Genomic DNA, 19,046 nt, shown 5'->3' with positions numbered 1-19,046 from the left:
TGGGCGTATTAGACGACCCCCCCCCCAATTTGTCCACTCAAAATATAGAGTGGATGGCTCTCCTGCGGCGCCGGCTGCCCAGGGCTCTGCCCGGGCCCGCCCTAGAAGTTCATGGCCGGCGGGGAGGAGGGCGAGGAAGAGGCTGGGTGGGTGGTGGGAGGAAGAGGAGAAGCGGGCGGGTGGTGGGCGAGCGTGCGCGCCGCTGGCCGCTCAGGGCCCCGCGTCACTCATGGGGAAGTTCATGGCCAGTGGCAAGAGGAGGAGGAGGTGACCACGCGGGCGGGCGAACGAGCTGGCTCAGCGCGAGAGGGCAAGGAAGGGGGAAGTGGCCAGCAGGGCCCCGTGTCACTCACGGGGAAGTTCATGGCCGGTGGCAGGAGGAGGTGACCACGTGGGTGGCGGGCAGGCAGGTGAGCGAGTGAGCTGGCTCAGCGCGAGAGGGCAAGGAAGGGGGAAGTGGCTGGGCAGGTGAGCGAGCGGGCTCTGGCCGCTCAGGCATGGCTCTGCTTCCCTCCCTCCATCCGGACCCACTGCCTGCCTGCCCGCCTGCCTTCCTCCCCAGCCAGCGCGGCCTCACGCAACGGCGTCATCGGCGTCTCCTTCCTGGCACCTGGCGTACAGGACGGCCCCCCCCACTTGGAGGTATGTTTTTGGAGCTTAAAAAGTCGTCTTGTACGCCGGCAAATACGGTATTTTTCAGTATTGGGAAAACCTGGTGACAAAACATTCCGGTGTCAGAACTTAAGAACACTTAAATCATGTGTTCTAGCCCTGCTGTTAGTTATTCTCTAATGATTCCCGTGAGGGAAATCTCCACTGTTCAAGGAGAGACAAAAACAACTTCATTCAGGCAGCCACCTCAAGTGGTGAACATGGTGAGGTAGTGGTCCCACCACGTCACCTCTTGAGATACCCTGGGCATTTCCTTCCCTCTGAGGGCACAAGTGTGCATATGCCTCCTTCAGGTGCAGGGAAGGATACAGTTCTGTCATCAGTGTGCAAGTAACATTCAAATATCAGTCCAGCTTGCTTCTGTTTGTGGAACAGGGGGAGATATTTTCACCTCAGGCAGAAAAATGTTCTGCCGGCCCTGATCATGCCTTCCATCAGTGACTTCTTTAGCAGATAAGGATGGTATCATACAAAAATGTTATCATACAAAAATGTTACTTTAATCACTAAAAGGCCGGTGCAATCCCTCCATTTCATCCTTCTGTTATTTTACCAGGCCTTGCCCAAGTCTTTTGAACCTTCTGCCTGCAGGGCTAGAATTACACTTTTGGAAAAAATGGAAGCAGAAGTTTCACACCAGGCTAAAGCAGGTTTCGGATAATGTTTTTACTATTAATATTTTCAAGTATGTCTTTTTTTAACAGTGTTTTATTTCACACCTTTCAATAATTAACATGTTTAATTTTTCTTAATAATGTGATTTTTAAAGTTTGCAATTGTTTTTAAATTACAGTATTTGTATGCTGCCTTGAGTCTCTCAACGCAGAGAAAAGTGGGGTAGAAATTAACTAAATACATACATGCATCTTTAGTTCTGAAGCCTTAAGAGACACATGCTAAATTCTTTCGGTGGCATCATCTCCTGGCTCACCAAACCCTGTACTCACTAATCTTGCCCCAAATCACATCCCACAAGATTCCGTTGTGCAGCTAACCTTGTTAATCTTATTCTTATCAGTTCTGATGGGCTTCTGATCTTCTTCCTCCTCCTCCTCCTCCTCCTCCTCACTCTGCTCCTGATTCAGGGCAGCAAACACGTTTCCGCCCTCATGACGACAAAGAGAGAAAATGCCAATAACAGTCCCGCAGGATGGTGCCCCACTGCCTACCCACCCAAGGCTAAAGTAGAGTCAGGCTCGGTCCCTCCCAACATACAGTAATAGAATTCCCACCGTTTTAAATTGCATGATTTACACGGCACAAATATACCTGAATGGATTTTGATTTTCTGATATTTGTATGGACTCATAAGCTATCAACACAGCAACAGAAAGTACGGCGAGAACGCCCGGGTGTCCCCTGGCCAACAGCATAGCAGCTGGCCAACCCTTCACTTCCAGAAGTGTTGCATTGCAGACTTGCTGACGGGCAAAATGACCCCACAGTCCTTTTGATGACCAAAAATGACAATCATTTCTATTACATTTTAATTTGATTTAAATGTTTTCCTATATTTCATATACATCCATAAGTTTTAACGGTGCAATGCTCTGAGACAGATTTTTTAAAAATCACAGCACTTTACAAGATTTTATAGCAAAGGACTAAACATATATATTTTAGTTATAAAAATGTATTTTGCATAGCTATAAAAATATTTTAAATTTAGTCATTTTATATATGTTTGTGAGGGGAAAAATTAAACAGTAGCGGGAAAAAGATTCCAATAAAAGGATGGAACAAAGAGCTCTACATAAGAAAATACATAAATAAGGAGATAGGAAACAGCTCCAAGCCCTACTTTGACCAGTAAAGGCCCACATAAATTAAAGTTTTGTAAAATTCCACAAAAGCTTTGCCAGCCTAACAATGTGAACATTTCTGTTGCTGGGTTAATTGCGTCCACTGCCTCCCACTCTGAAGGATGTTCTCAAGCCCTTTGCAAAACTGCTCTTCCCCAACAAAAGAAAATTCAAAATGTCCAGGAACTCACCTTCTTTTTCTTACTCGATTTGCTGAGGGAGATAGGCACTGGAAAGGAAATTTAAAAGTTGTGATGGCTTGTGCCAGGACTGACAAAAGGTGAAATCAAAGCTCGGGAAGAAAAAAGACACAGTGGTATGTAGGCATATTTCTGCACCAGACTAGGGCTACTGGATGTGTGTATGTGTGACATTGTGGTTACCAATTTTAGGATGGAAACGGGAGGTCCGGGTTCAAATATCCAACTGGCTATTAATCTCACTTAGTGACTCTAAGCCCCCCCCACTGCTTAAACCTACCTCACAGAGTTAGTGAAAGAATCAAAATGGGGAGGAGGACTACATTCACCACCTCGGGGTTTTTTTGAAGGCAAGACAGAATATAAGTGAAAGAAACAGATAAATGCAGACATAACATGTGTAGGGCACAAGTTATGGGCTTGCATGTAAACCAGAAGTGGGCAACTTCCAGAAATCTCTAAGGACTGCATATGCCCAGTGCCATACTTTGGATGGCTGCTTCCTTCCCCTCCCCCCCCCCCGGCAACTCCTCATGCCCCATATTTTAAAGAAACCATATGCTTCAGAGGGCATAAAGGGGCACTTTGGTCACAATTCTGGATCCCTCTCCCCTTCAACAGAGGCATCCCGTAGAAACCGTTTGGATTCAAAAGCAGAAGTGAACAAAACTCACTACCAGTTGTGGGGGGGTTTTTGGGGGGAGGGAAGGCCACCTCCCACCTTAGAACAGCTTGAGAAGGGATGTGGGGAAATGTCTCCCAGCCTTCTAAGTGGAAAAAGTAAGCCAACTTTTAGAAAGGGGGCAAAAAGATTCTGGAGAGGCAAATACACCAGGATCCAAAATGTCCACAGGTGACCCTGTGGATTCCATTTCGCCCACCTCTGCCACAGATCCTACTTCCACAATCCCTTCACTCCAGCCTACCGTTGAGATTTTTTTGCATACTCAGCATAAAGGTCCAAAACCAGTGTGGTGTCTTCCCCCCCCCCCTCTCTCTCTCTCTCTCTCTCTCTCTCTCTCTCTCTCGATAGATAGATAGATAGATAGATAGATAGATAGATAGATAGATAGATAGATAGATAGATAGATAGATAGATAGATAGATAGATAGATAGATAGATAGATAGATAGATAGATAGATAGATAGATAGATAGATAGATAGATAGATGCTTTTGGAATTTGGAATGTATATATATATACGGCTGCTGTGGAATGACTGGTTTCTGCAGAATTTTTCACGTGATCAGAAATGCCGCATACATCAAGAGTCTAGACAGATGCTGAGGGAGGCTCACAGACAGGGCTCCCCGGATCCAACAGAACCTGGCTTCTGATCCCAGAGGCAACCCTGGCATGACCCTTCTTGATGGGCATCTAGACGCAAGATCTTGCTTTCCTTAACACAGAGAACATCCCCGCCTCAGCCACGAACCTTCCTCTTCCTCATCGCTGGCTTGGGCTGACAGTTTCTTCAGCCTCTCTATCAGCTGGTTCTCTTCATCGTCTTCGTCCGCACCTTTTTTCTTCCGATCTTTCTTCTTATCTCGCCTCTTCTTTTGCTGGGGCAACCGGGAGGGAAAAAGTGGGAGGGAAGTACCATATGTCAAAAAGCCCATTTCTCAGCGAAACGCCGGGCACCACAGGAACACGACCGGAGCCGCCGCTCTCGGCTCAGTCAGGCGGCCCTCTGGTGACCCCGCCTGCTTTAACACCCATAGGTCCTGTTTCCAAAGAGACTGACCTGTTGTTGCTGCTGTTGGAGCTCTTTTTCTTTCTCAACAGCTTGCTCCTCACTGGCATGCTTCTCTTCCACAGCCAGCTCTTCAAAGAACTTTAGCAGCACAAAGAAGTTTAGGATATTGGTAAAAAGGGAGACAAGGAAGCAACAAAACAGACCCAAGAAATTTCAGGACTTGGAAACTGCCTCCCTGCCCTTGATCTCAGAGGAACTCCCACACCCACTACCCCCCTTTCTGGGCCCACCCTCTCAAAAAAAAAAAGATTTAGCTCCCCAAATGGACAACTGAAGAACCCCTCCTGCCTGGTTGGTAAAATTGCCCATTTTCAAACCAAGCCGTTTTTTTCAGGCTGGTGGGCGCAAGGGACGGTGACACTAGAGGCGGGGGCAAATTTTGGCCAGTATTACATAAACAGCTGCCCAGAACTACTGACCCTGCTGGAAGGATCAAGGAACTGCAAATTGCTTGGCAAAGGAAAATGTGGTTTGGCAAATCAGTTCTTTAATGAAATAAACAAAGTTAGAGCAGCCCCATGTAAAACTAGAAGCTTACCGATTTTTTAGTCTTTTTATCCTTCTTCCCCTTCTTCACCACTTTGTCTGAAAAAAAGAATCAGGGGCTGCTTGAGGTTATTTGCCTTCCCAAAGACAAGCCACAAACTTCCAAAGTGTGTCATCTCCTCGGCCAGGCCCACATTCTGAGGCAGAGTCCATCTCAACTTCCCCTTGCAAAGAGTAACAATCAGGAACCCGAGAGATCGTATCAAAAGCACAATAAAAACCACAGCCCACTCCACATTTAAACGTGTTATTAACAACACACTTAAATCTGTTATTAACTATTGAGCATCAGTGTGACACAGTGAGTAGATCGATATTCAAAACTCCACTCCACCATGAATCTTGATGACCCTTGAGGTTTCTTCCAGTTTTACAATTCCATGATTCTATCATTCTACTGTGGCAGATAAAGAAAGTACAAAAAATGGGATTACAGTTGAACACTGAGATGACAAAATTAGTAACAAAAACTTACTTAACTTCAATGTTAACAATAAAGGAATCTAAGTTATGAAAAAAATTCTATACCTCAGTTCCATTAACAGTAACAGCCTAACAGGGCAGCTATGAAGAAAAGGTCTTTAACTGCAAGGATTTGTCACTGGAGACCAAGGCCAAGATCATCTAGATGATAGTATTCGCAGTTATTATACACAGATGCAAAAGCTGGACAATGAAGAAAGCTGACAGACAAATATGAGATATTCAAAATGGAGAACAGCTTTATACTGATATCACAGACCAGCAGAAAGACAAATAAGTAGGTTTTAGAGCAAATTAATCTAGAATTTTAAAACTCCAAGTTTTTAAGAAGCTATTTAAAATAGAGTTGTTCAAAGTTGCCTTTTATTAATTCTTACTGATGTCCAACTGTGGGTTAAATCTGTTTATTTAAATCAGATTTGGCAAGTTATGTGATTTCATTTTATTGTTTATTGATGTTTACAATTGGTATGGCATTTATTTGTAGTCTACATTTGTTGATAGTTAACCACTCAAAAAGTGTGTACCACACTATTGTCAAGGTGTATAAGCTGAATAAACAAATACATTTTCATTAGAAACAAAAATCACCATTCTGAGACTACCATACTTCAGATATATCATTAGAAAATTAGACTCAAAAGAAGCAATAATGCTAGAAAATGTAGAAGACAGTAAGAAAAGAGGAAGCTATAACATGAGAGGTACTGACTTAATAAAGGAAACCATGGCCTTTAATATACAAGACCTGAGCACACCTAAAGGATAGGATTTTTTGGAAGTAATTAATTTATACAGTTGTCATAAGACATAAGCAACGGGGCATAAGACAACAACAAAAAAGTGCTTATACAATTTCCCTGACACGTGTCATATCTCACAACAGGATTCTGGCCAATTTCAATTTACTTTCCAAATGCCCAGTAGAACAGAGTTGAGTCTAGTTCTAAGAAGAAGCCAAGGAAAGAAGACCAGTGGCTTTCCCCAGGAAGCACACTACATATGACCGCTAATTACATTTTCACTGCACTATTAAGCCCACAGGATCCCTTCAATTGTTAAGAATAAAACTATAAGGAAGACACACATGCAAAAATCAAAACCAAAAAGAAAAAAAAGTTTTCTATTTGTAGGCCAAAAGATTCCTGAAAGAGACATTCAGCAAAACCTTACAAATAAAATCAGAGTGGCTTAGTGCTTAGAAATCAGGATAGAGCTGAGGTAACTCAAGGTCAATCAATATGTAGAGATGATGCTGACTGGGCATCTCTAAGCCAGTGGAGGTTGTGCTCTCTCTGTTATGAAATGGTTGCGAAGACAAAATGGTACCAGGAGGAATTAAGCATCCTTGGAGAACGGGTAAGATACGAATAAGTAAACTCCACAAAAGTAACTAGCTCACAGAATGTTTGACTAGTCCACCTGCCAATGCCCACTGCATATCCCACTGACAAGAGGAAGAGGGTCGGGTCTCATGCCCTGAGCCATGAAATTCATTTTAAACCTATGCAATTCTAAACAGGCCATGGAGGGTTAAAAAACTAATTAGATAAGAGATTATTTAACATTAAGTTGTTGCCATCATCATGACTTACGTAACTAGAGTGAAATACTGGCCAAAATCCTGTTGCTTATAGTAAATCGCACTAAAGTAGGCCCACTGAATCAAAGGGGGTTTCAACGGCTCCATAAGTTGTACTGATTCAGATGGGCCTACTCTAACCATGACTTACACTGAAACACTAAACTCCCATTGATTCAGCGGGCCTGCTCTGTAGCAATTTGCTGTACTTAAGCATAAGAATTTTAATTTGCTATTAAAATCACTTCCGAGTGACCCAAGAAGGCCATGGTGAAGAACAGATATTTCTCCCACTTTTCAGGGCATTTATGTTTATTTTATGAATTAGTGGCATATGAATGGCTAGTAACTTTGGAGGGCTTATTTGCTATTTGCTGTGATAGCCTTCTTCAAATACATTAAGGGTTCTTACATGGAAGACAGAAAAATCTTGTTTTCTGGCACTCCAGAAGGTAGGACCTAAATCGCTAGATTCAAATTATAAGAAAGGAGATTATAACTAAACATTAGGAAGAGTTGGCTGATGGTAGGAAGTTTCTGGAAAGTGTGAGGGCAAGAGGAGAAGGGGACGACAGAGGATGAGATGGTTGGACAGTGTCATCGAAGCGACCAACATGAATTTGACCCAACTCTGGGAGGCAGTGAAAGACAGGAAGGCCTGGCGTGCTCTGGTCCATGGGGTCACAAAGAGTCGGACAGGACTAAACGACTAAAGAACAAAAGGAAGTTTCTGAGAGAGGAACAAAGTACTCCAGGAAGCTGTAAACTTTTTTTAGGTTTGGAGGTTTTAAAGCACACATTGGATGACTGTTTTCCAGAGTTGCTTCAACTGTGGAATGGCAAAAGAGTACACGAACCGAGCCAACTCTATGACACTATGAATCTATATTGGTGGATTAGATTTGTAAATACAGTAGAGGACAAAAACAGATTCTTTCAGATCTAGCTGTATACTTGTAGAGGGAAAGAGAGAGGCCCACCAGTGCCAACAGACAAGGAAAACATGTCAGCTTTCCATCTCTTTTACTCATAGTAAAGGTGTTGTATCTTCAACAACTGAGAAGCAGGCAGAAATTCAACAGTTAGCGCTTCCGCACTCATCAAAACGGCAGGAAAAACCACATCATCTGGTTCGGGGCTACTGCTAGTTTTGAGGGATTCTTGACAATACATCCAACTAGTGGCTTCCCTGCTCTGTCACAGGAGGTCTTGAATACCTGGCATTAGCAGCATCACTAAGAGAAAGGATGATAGCAGCAGGAAAAGAGGAAAACTGAGTAACAGATGGATTGGCTTTATAAAAGATTCTGCAGATTTGAATTTACAAGACCTGAGAAGCATTATAAATGATAGGATCTTTTGGAGGTCACTAATCCAGAGGATCGCCATAAACCAGAACATCTTGATGGCACATAGCAGCAGCGACAACAATAAAGTAGCACCATGGCTACTACAAGCAAGTCTATACTGTAGAATCTGATATTCCAGCAGAACTCCCCCCATTGCCCAACATGCCATCACTCCATACTGTTTTATGAAAGCAAAGGAACCCATTTCTAAGACACCACCATTTTAATTTCCCACAGTGCTTCCTATTGCAATCAAAAGAACAAAGACCCCAGTGGGGAAATATATGATGTCAATCTTACAAAAATTTATTCCAAGATGTTAACAACTGGAATAGCTATATCTTCTCAATTATGAGCATCTAATTGCCCATCTGATTAAGCTTGCAGCTCCCCTTTCAACTCCAGCATCCTCTCCCCTCTCAACCCAATTAACCTACCTTGCTTCAACCCAATATATTGTGTTTTGATTCACTCATACCTTAATTCAGCCCTGTCTCATCTCTGCCCCTCTGCTCTTCATTAGAATCAGTTTCATCCCATCTCTGTTGAAATGGATGCTTCTCCTTCAAGGTCATAGATCTCTGCAGCTTGTCGGCTACAACAACTACTGGGCTTTTAACAGCTACATTCACACAGTGAAAACCCTTTAATCTTTTATTCACATGAAAAGCCAGAAAGAGGCAGAAGGTCAACCTGCTAAATTTCAACCTCTGAAGCAGGTGAAAAGGTCCAGCAGTGTGTGCACACATGCATACACACACATACACAAAACTGGGCTAGTTCATTCCCTTTCCAGCCCAATGTCCTTTTAATTATTTGTTTGCATAATTATTGAACTCCCACGCCACCATTTTCCCACAAAGGGATGTTCTAGTTATCTTCTCAAAAATGCTCTGTTGCTTATGATTTTTGAGTGACTAATTCGTAAGAGACACCTTGAGAGACCGTACTGGGAATAATAGGCTACTACCAAATGGAATGTAGGACAATACAGCTGAGGGCTCTCCAAGAATGCTTACTCTCTCTCAGTAATTATCTGGTCTAGTTTAACAGCTGAGAGACTGAACTGCACACCAAGTACAGTACTTCCTGCTTCCATCTCACCTCTGCCGTGAGCTACCCGAATATGCTTAGGCAGGTCAATCCTCCCTCCCACCATCTGAAACACTGAGAAGAATAATGCTAACATATGACACCATGGTTAGAGATGTGTAGCCCTCCAGATGCAGCTGGACAGATAATGGTGAGGAATGACTAAACTTAGGATCCCAACATCTGGAAGGCCACATTTTCCCCCATCCTCACATACAGGGTTACACTAACTAGATCATCCATGGAAAGCATGTTGAGCCCATGAAGTGCCATGGTTTGTACGTAAACACATACAAATCCTCGGTTTGGGTTAACCTGTCAGTAGGGAAGTGGGAACTGAAGTTCATTAGTATGGGCTGGGTTTATTAGTTCAACCTAGACGAGTTCAACATTATTTTCACATCCTTGATTTGTTTTGCTTAGATGAAAAAGTGACATAAACTCTCATTAAACTCTATTAACAATGACACATCTGAAAAGTCATGTGCCGCACACTCACTCTTCAGGAAGCTATTAACCCACCTCCTTAACCACATCATGGTTCTCCGCCCCTGACTTTTCTCTTTCATAGGTGCATCTCTTTCACTTAAAAGAAACTCCTCATCCTCAAACCCCTTCATATATCTTTTAAAGGTACATATGGAATAGCAAAGGAATAGATTTATTCTTATTAATAAACTACAGTATTGTTGATACATCTGATACTTCGTGGAACATATTGAGAAATCTAAAAATATATAGGCCTTTACCCAGGAGAATTTACATTTAGACAAAGAAAAAGGAGAAAGACAAACAGGGGGGTTAAATATGAATAAATACATTCACCCACACCTGGACTTCGTTACTGGCTTAACTTCCATTCCCAGTGGCTCTTTATATGGGAGACTCTATTCCACATTAAACACAGTAGCCATAATCCTATCGACATATGCCAGAAAATAAATCACACTGACCAACCACCACAGGAACAGAATTCTAAATTTCTAATTTAAAACCAGAAGGAGAACGTCAAACTTCTGCCCTCCCAGCTTCTGCACCCCCACAACTCCTGTTCCAGAAGGCTTTTAATTGAAATAACAACTGTGGGTCCTGATGATGGCAATTTTAATTGTATTTTAATTGTATTATAATTGTATTTTAATCATCTTATTGTATTGAATTTTAATTATTGTAAGCCGCCCAGAGACCTCTGGGTAGAGTAGGCGGCATATTAAATAAATAAATAAATAAATAAATAAATAAATAAATAAATAAATAAATAAATAAATAAATAAACTCTCCTTGCATGGCCGGGGACTGTGAGACCTACAGCCCCCAAGATCTGGGGGGGGGGGGCAAAAAGAGGCTCCCCTTCCCTAATGTAAAGGGAGACCCGTGTACAGACACCGGGGAAGGGGTGGGCAGTCCTTCCACCCTCTCCTTCTCGCCCACCCTTTTTTTTGTACCCTTGCTCTTTAAAGGGGTCTTCCCTTCCAGTGGGTCTGCCCCCTCTTGCCGGCCCTTCTCTTCCTACCTCCAGCCCCCTCTACGGAGCCGTTCTTCTTCTTCTTCTCCTCCTCGTCCCCGATCCATTCCTCTTGGGCCTGGTGGTGCTTCCCTCCCTTCGGCATGGCTGATCGCTCGGTCCCAACTTGGCAGCCGCCCTTAATTCCTCTGCCTCTTCTCGCCGGAACCTTGGGTTCCCACATGCACGGGTTCGCCGCCTAATGCGCCTGCGCAGAAGATGACGCCAAGACGGCGCCTCGCCTCGGACCATAGAGACGGAAGAGGCACTTCCCTTAGTCGACGACAGCTTTCCGAGTGCAGGCCGGAATTTGTCATAGAGATCAAGAGTTGTGCTCTGCTAGAAGGCCGAACAAAAGTAGAAACCATAGAGGTCAAGAAGCTAGCTATAGAATGTCCGAAAGCAAATACAGTCAGCCTGTAGTGTGGACTTAATCTGTACATTCCCTTTATCTGATTTTAGTCAAGAATAGATGTGGGGAGGAGGGAGGGAATCTCGATTTGCCTTTAGTAGTTATGAGTACTAATGATAGTTTATCATTATACACCTGATAATTGAGCATTATACTCCTGGATGCATCACTGAGTCTGGATGTTCAGGTTTTGGTGGTGGCCCTTTTGCACAATTAAAACTAGTGTGCCAGCTGAGCCCGTTCCTGGAGAGAGATGATCTGGCCACAGTGACACAGGCCTTTGTTGCTTTTTATGTGGGGCTGCCTCTCAAAAGTGTCCGGAAACTTCAGTGGCTCCAAAAGCTGGCAGCCAGATTGCTCATGGATTGATCACAGGAATCACATAACCCCATTAATTTTGTATCTGTATACTTGTTGTTGGCTTTAAAATACTGTCTTTTAATGATGTTCTCAGCCACACGAGACGTTCCAAGACCTCTGTTCAGAGCACATTACTATAGTCTCTCAAGACTGAAGGATGCCTCCTAATGATGCAAGCTGCCTTGGGTCCTTTTTAAGGAGAATAAATCCTTTAAAAGGTATTGATCATAATAATATCAAAAGTACACTGGACAAAAGTTTTCATGTTATAAAATGAAGCATAAAAGTTAAGAATAAAATTGTTGTTGTTAGTGCACTGGTCATTATGTGAATTTCGTTGTATGGGTATACTGTGTATATACTTACAATGACAATAAATTATTATTATTATTATTATTAAAATATAACTTGCCAGCCTCCAAAAACCCATGGGAACATCAGGTAGTGGTGTCAGAAAATGAGGAAGTCAAGATCTTGTGGGATTTCTGGATCCAAGAGGACAGACACCTTGAATATAACAGACCATACATAGTGATAATAGAACGAAGAAATGTCCAGATCATTGACATTATAATTCCAGGGGATGCCAGAGTTGAAAATAAAGAACTGGAAAAACTAACAAAGTACAGAGACCCGGGAATCGAAACATCTCACCCCTGGAAGAAGCACACTTCAGTGGTTCCCGTAGTTATTGGGGCTTTGGGAACAAAATAAACTTCACACAGTACTATAAGCAGTTGCAGAGCTCAGAAATCAGAGCTACACAATCAGAGCTACAAAAATGGCAATATTAGTAATAGCATACATATGGTGCTGATATTTAACAGATACTTAGGTTTTTGGTTAGAACTTATATCTGTTACATAATACCAGTCAATGTTTTTATAATGCTGACTATGCCTGGTGTTTCAATAATAATAATAAAAAACTAAAAATACCACCAGTCAATGTGCTGGGAGGTTTTTTTAAAATAATTTATACAATATAATTTTTATTATTATACAGTCAACTGCATAAGTGTCAAGTTTTGTATATCACTTTTTAACTGATATTTTTGATGCAACACAGTCAAAACGAGAAACAAATCTGTCCTTGGTTGTTGTGGGTTTTTCGGGCTCTTTAGCCATGTTATGAAGGTGGTTCTTCCTAACGTTTCACCAGCCTCTGTGGCCGGCATCTTCAGAGGACAGCAACCTGTGCTCTGGTGTAGTCTCTGCAACGTAGTAGAAATGTTAAGGAACACAGTAGGTGTGCTCTTTTGCTTCGGAGTGTTTCCAGTCTCTGGGTCTGTCTGACTGTTTCCTCCCCATAGAGGCGTTCAAATCTGTCTTTGTTGATCCCCCAGGGCAGAACCCAAATTTCCCCTGAAATTGGATATAAAGGTAAAGGTTCCCCTTGACAATTTTTGTCCAGTCGTGTTCAACTCTAGGGGGCGGTGCTCATCCCCGTTTCCAAGCCATAGAGCCAGCGTTTGTCCGAAGACAATCTTCCGTGGTCACATGGCCAGTGCGACTTAGACACGGAACGCTGTTTACCTTCCCACCGAAGTGGTCCCTATTGATCTACTCGCATTTGCATGCTTTCGAACCGCTAGGTTGGCGGGAGATGGGACAAGCGATGGGTGCTCACTCCGTTGCGTGGATTCGATGTTACGACTGCTGGTCTTCTGACCCTGCAGCACAGGCTTCTGCGTTTTAGCCCGCAGTGCCACCACGTCCCGAAATTGGATATATTTATCCTTTATTTTCATGCTCTTACAGTGCTTACACACTGTAAGAGCATGAAAATACAGTGCTTACACACTGTAAGAGGGATCACAGATGCCTGTGGGAAGCCTAAAATCAAAGCATGGCAAGACAAATACTGTACAACAATGTGTGCCCTATCATTCTCAAATAACTGGTGGTAAAGTGCACAATAGCTCCCTGTGACACTTAAGCGAATTATATAGCCTTCATGTCTAGCCAAACTAGATTCAAAACCTGGAACGTCCTGATTTTTGATTAATCTCAGTCATTACGTTACACCAGCACTTCTGGTTGTTAAACACACTTCAAGTTCATTCCACCTTGGTTTATTACATACATACATTGAAAGTATATGTCAACATTGGGGATGGAAAACAAGTCTCGTGTAAACTTAAGATATTTGTTCATTTTGTTCAATTTCTTTAAAAAATATGCTACTGACAACAAAACCTTCAGGAGAATAAGGGAACATTTAGATACCTTGGACTGCAAATTGTGTTTAATATAATATCATAGTAACAATTGCTGCAAAAAAGAGACCCACACCCTGTGGGCTTTCACTTCAGGAAAGCTTCCTCTCAGTGATTGGCTACATGAGTGTGACTTTTAGATGGACAGTTATTGCTCTGACTAGGTCTTTAGTGCTAGTTGTGTTTATCACCTCTCAGTTTAGTATTTCTTTAATTCTTTTCAATAATTGCATACGTATTGTTGTAGTTTTAACATTGTTTTTTAATTATGTAAACCACTGTTGTATACTTGTCGTTTTCAACTTTTAACATTGTCTTTGAATGTTGTTGGCCGCCTTGGGTCCTTTTTAAGGCGAAAGGTGAGGTAAAAATACTTTAAATAAATAAATAAACAAATTGGGGACATTATTTCTAGTGCAGGTGTGCACAGGATTGCAGCCTTAGCTGGAAAAAAAACACCATAATCTCACCTGGATCATTGCAACATGCTGTATGTGGGGCTGCCTTTGAAGAACGTTCAGAAACTTCAGCTGATTCAAAATGTTGCAGCCAGAACTGCTGCTACTTAAGAGGATTCATACAATTTGTTTGTTACAACAACTTCAACGGCTGGATGTCCATTTCTGGGCCAAATTCAGAGTGTTGGTCATGATTTATGAGGCCCTGGATGGCTTCGATCCATGCTATATGAATTACTTTATCACCTCAAAGAAGTGTTTCTGGCTTTTGAGATCTTCCGGGGAGGCCTTTCTTTTTGTCCCACTACCCCCACAAGCTCTGTTGGTGAAGACACAGGAGAGGGCCTTTCTCGGTGGCTGCTTCCGGGCTCTGAAATTCTGTTCCACAGAAAACCCAGGTCGCCCCCCCCTTCCCTCTTGTCCTTCTGCCAACAAGCAAATACCTTCCTTTTCAGGCAGGCTTGTAATTGACATGGATAAGGCGGGGGGGGGGGGGCATTGCAGGATGATGTATTTCCAAAGTTAAAGTGGCACTTTTTAAAATGCTGGTTTAAAATATTTTGTTTATTTCAATAATTTTGTTGTTTTCAGTATTATTGTCTTTTTAATTTTTATTATTTTGTTTCAGTTGACTGTGAGCTGGATTACTATAACGCGCTTTAGTAGGACTGCCTCTGGAAAGTGTCAGGAAACCTCAGCTGGTCCTAAATGCAGCAGCCAGATTGCAGACTGGAGCTGGTCATAGGAATCGCATATCTGCCCCCTTCAAGCAACTACACTGCTTTGTTTCTGGGCACTATTTAAAGTGCTGGTTTTAACCTATAAAGCCTTAAATGTTTTGAGTCCAAGCTATCTCTCTGAATCTGCCTGGGTGGTAAAGATCGTCAAAGGAGGCCTTTCTCTCTATCCTACCATCCTCACAAATGCACTTCGTGGGGACACAAGAGAGCTTTTTCTGTTGTTGCTCCCAGACTTTGGAACTCCTTCCCACAAGAACTTGCTGTCCTCCTGCAAGCAGGCAAAACCTTTCTCTTGAGGCAGGCTTTTCTTAGTAACTGGCTGTTTAAGAGGGTCTTTTCAAATTGGATCGTTGTGCATTAATACTTTGAAAGTGTTTTTAGAATTGCTTTAGTTTGCCATTTCTCAGAGGGGTATTTGTTTGATCTGTTGACCTCAACAGATGGGAAACCTTGACATTCTGAGCATTCAGCCTGGAGGCAGGTGGTGCATCACGGCCTCTCCCAATTTGAAGAGACCCTTGTCCAGCAGGCCAAGGCAAAGAGACAGTCCAGAAACCAGCCAAATCAGGAAGCTGGACAGGGGACAGATTGTATTTGCCTTCAGTGTGGAAGGGATTGTCACTCTCTAATGCAGTGGTTCCCAACCTTGGGCCTCCAGGTGTTCTTGGACTACAATTTCCAGAAGCCTTCACCACCACCTCTGCTGGCCAGGGTTTCTGGGAGTTGAAGTCCAAAAACATCTGGAGGCCCAAGGTTGGGGATCACTGCTCTAATGGACCTTCTCAGCCACACTAGACGCTGTTCCAAGATCTCTCTCTATTCAGAGCACTTTACCATAGTCTCTCGAGACTGAAGGATGCCTACACACATTTGTTTGATCCGTTTTCGTATTTGTATACTTGTTTTTAGCTTTAATTATTGCCTTTTAATGAAGTAAGCCACCTTGGGTCTATTTTTAAGGAGAAAGGCATGGTAAAATATTTAAATAAATAAATATATAAAACTGAATGGTGAGAAAGGCAGTATATAATATAAATAAACAAATAAATACTCCTATATTGTGTCATAGGAGTACAAGTACCTGGTACAATCTGAATCAATGAGTGAGTGTATTAATTTTCATGTCCCCTACTGAAACAAGTGAAGTAGCCATTGCATTCTTTTTAAAGGTGATCAGTCTTTCATTATTTAAAGGTACATTTCCCAAAGCACAACATTAAAATCTGTGTTATAATTTAGTTCAATCACCTCCCCCCTCCGACTGTAATGGTACATCCTGCACATCCCCACTGAGCACAGCAGAACACCGCAGCCTGCTAGCTTTCCCCACTCCAGTGGTACAGTCCATAAGTGCCTCTCACATTCTCTTTCCGCCCCCTTTTTTATTAGGCCCGAATGGTTTGCCCCGGCACCCCTCTTTTTAATGTTCAGTGTTTTTTTCCCCGCTACGTCACGATCCCTCATTCTTCAGTTTGAGCCGGCCCCGCCCCTTACCGTGACTCCACCCCTCCCTTCACTCTCATTGGCTCCTCCTCTCTTCACGGAGGAGTATTTTCCTTTCGGGCTCCTCCCCGCATCTTTGCTCCGGTGGCTGCGAGTCCGTGCGCTGTGGAAGGAACCGAGAAGGCGGAGTGGGGGCGACGGCAGCCGCGATAGGACATGCCCCGCAAGAAGCCGTTTAGCGTCAAGCAGAAGAAAAAACAGCTGCAGGACAAACGGGAGCGAAAGCGGCAGGGTGAGAAGGAACGAGGGAGGGGGAGGAGTTTTTTTGGGGGGGAGAGAAACCGTGCCCCTCCCCCTCCGTGAAACATCTGGAAGGATGTCTCTGCTAGCGAGCATGTGGAGGAGTTACTCTCTTTGCACTCGGCATCATTATTTTTTTCTCCCGCCCCTTGAACGTTTTCATGAAAATGCTTATCAGCTGCAACATCTGGATCTCATCATCATTACCCACCCACCCCAAAATTAGTGGGTGGTGTAGGTCAGTCCTTTCCCTTGAAACATTTGGACGGGGGGGGTGTGTGTAGAAGGAGCAGATGCGTGGCCTTTTATTCCCCGCCCCCTTCTCTTTTTGATGTTAAAATATGAAATAATTTGGTTGGGGATTAAAGTGAAGTTGGCCTTTGCAGATTTTTTAAAAAAAACACGTTTTCCCAGCAGCAGATGATTTCTTGAAATACCTAGAAGGCACCTGCCCTTCTCTCCCTCCCATCCTGTCCTTGCGAACATCTGGAGGAATGGGGGGGGTGAGTTAGGCCTTTTCACATGTTCCGTGCAAGCGGACACTCCCCTCCTTGAAATCCTGATGAATCTGAATGGTTGCTTCATTTCTAAATTTCTTAAGAAGGATGAGTGGGACTTTCTGACTGTGGTGGGTGGCGCTTCCGTGTGCAGAGTGGCATGCCCCTTATCTCCCCCTCTGCATACACTCAACATAATTCTACCCTCCTTCCAGAAACAGCCTGTTCTTCTCCTTTTAGGCTCCGTTCCTTCTTGAGCTTGTTAGAAATAGCAGTCGCCTCTCCCTTCTGAATGCCGTTTAAAAGAATTCTCAGGCCTCCTCACTTGAAAGTTTGCATAATGACTTTTCTAACGGGTGAAAGATGATCCTCTTTGGGGAAAGTGTTGGAATCCTGACTGGGTTTCTTTATACACCCAACATCTGCACTGCAGTTATATCACCCTCTCTTCCTCTCACCTGCTTCAAGGAAAAAGTGCTTCTCTCATATATCTGGAGTGGTGCATCCATACTTAGCAGTGGTTGAAAGAAGCACAACTGCTTTATGGGGAAATGTTATTTTCTTCTAATACATTTATTGTTTTTCATACTGGTTTCGTTCCTCCTCAGAAATGTGTGGCCAGATCTAATTAATGTTTAACCAAAACATTGCCCTTGCATTAATTAGGGCATACTTCTAGGTAGCTGGGTTTAAGCCAGCTGCTTTAGCAGAGGTGGGCTTTATGTAAGAGAGAACCTATGTGGTGCTCTTTCATGTAATAACATGAAAGTTGTCAAATGCTGAGTTCAAATCCCCATTTTGCTACAAACCTGTCTGGCTGACCTTGAGCCTCTCTTTCCCCTGTTCTGGGTCTCCATGAGACCTCGGTCTCCTTCCTCACAGGGTTATTGTGAGATAAAAGTGTGTGTTGGGTAGGGTAAAATGAACACTATCTCAGTTTTTAGGTGGATGAGCGAAGTAAAATTGTAATGAATAATAATTAAATAATCATGAGAGCTTCATGAGGATTGGAAGGGTTGTCACAAATTTAATATCTTTTAGGTATAATTTGTGATTTAGCTATGTGTCTTCATTGGATTGTTAGCCACCCTGAGCTTTTAGGGGAAACAGCAGAGTATAAATTGACATTAGTAGTAGTTGATTATTAGTATTTACTACTTATTTCTCAGCATTTGCATGTGCATATAGGTGAACAAAAGGGTCAAGCCCCAAGTTCTAAGAATTAACAGGTGACATTGCATGTTTGCAAAGTCACTAGATAGAAATTATGAGCTTCCCTAACTTTTGAAGAAGTAGCTGTCTGTGTTCGTCTCTCCAAGCAATGTTTGTGGATGACAATGATCTGTTAAAGCTCCCAGGCTGTGAAAAATGTCAGCTATCAGTCTGCAAGGTAACATTTGTTGATACAAATGGCAGACTGTGGGGATCAGTGTCGGATTTCACACCACGTAATAACTTAAGAACCCTGTAGAGCAGTGGTCCCCAACCTTGGGCCTCCAGATGTTATTGGACTTCAGCTCCCAGAAATCCTGGCCAGCAGATGTGGTGGTGAAGGCTTCTGGGACTTGAAGTCTAAGAACATCTGGAGGCCCAAGGTTGGGGACCACTGCTGTAGAGTACACAGCACCAATA

General features: G+C 43.1%; 2 protein-coding genes across 4 annotated transcripts in view; one reads left to right on the top strand and one right to left on the bottom strand.

Moving 5' to 3' along the window:
* ABCF1 (ATP binding cassette subfamily F member 1) overlaps positions 1–11,228 on the bottom strand; it is a 45,917-nt gene extending 34,689 nt beyond the window's left edge. Inside the window, exons 1-6 of one of the 2 annotated variants that reach the window (XM_072989180.2) lie at positions 10,996–11,228; positions 4,969–5,015; positions 4,419–4,508; positions 4,110–4,236; positions 2,666–2,703; positions 1,668–1,778 (exon numbers count right to left, since the gene is read on the bottom strand). In XM_072989180.2, coding sequence (XP_072845281.2) covers positions 1,668–1,778; positions 2,666–2,703; positions 4,110–4,236; positions 4,419–4,508; positions 4,969–5,015; positions 10,996–11,170 — 588 coding nt within the window. In that variant the 5' untranslated portion in view covers positions 11,171–11,228. The remainder of the gene's footprint in view (positions 1–1,667; positions 1,779–2,665; positions 2,704–4,109; positions 4,237–4,418; positions 4,509–4,968; positions 5,016–10,995) is intronic. The other variant, XM_072989177.2, reaches the window with a different exon arrangement.
* A 5,382-nt stretch (positions 11,229–16,610) lies between these two features.
* The window catches only part of GNL1 (G protein nucleolar 1 (putative)), a 35,160-nt gene continuing 32,724 nt past the window's right edge, over positions 16,611–19,046 (top strand). For both annotated transcript variants that reach the window (XM_020812311.3, XM_020812312.3), the window contains exon 1: positions 16,611–16,909. In XM_020812311.3, the coding sequence (XP_020667970.1) occupies positions 16,834–16,909 (76 nt within the window). In that variant the 5' untranslated portion in view covers positions 16,611–16,833. The remainder of the gene's footprint in view (positions 16,910–19,046) is intronic.

The sequence above is a fragment of the Pogona vitticeps genome, chromosome 2, assembly GCF_051106095.1.
Source record: "Pogona vitticeps strain Pit_001003342236 chromosome 2, PviZW2.1, whole genome shotgun sequence".
NCBI lineage: Eukaryota > Metazoa > Chordata > Lepidosauria > Squamata > Agamidae > Pogona > Pogona vitticeps.
The sequence above is the reverse complement of the archived record's forward strand: the minus strand, read 5'-3'. Positions and strand labels throughout refer to the sequence as shown.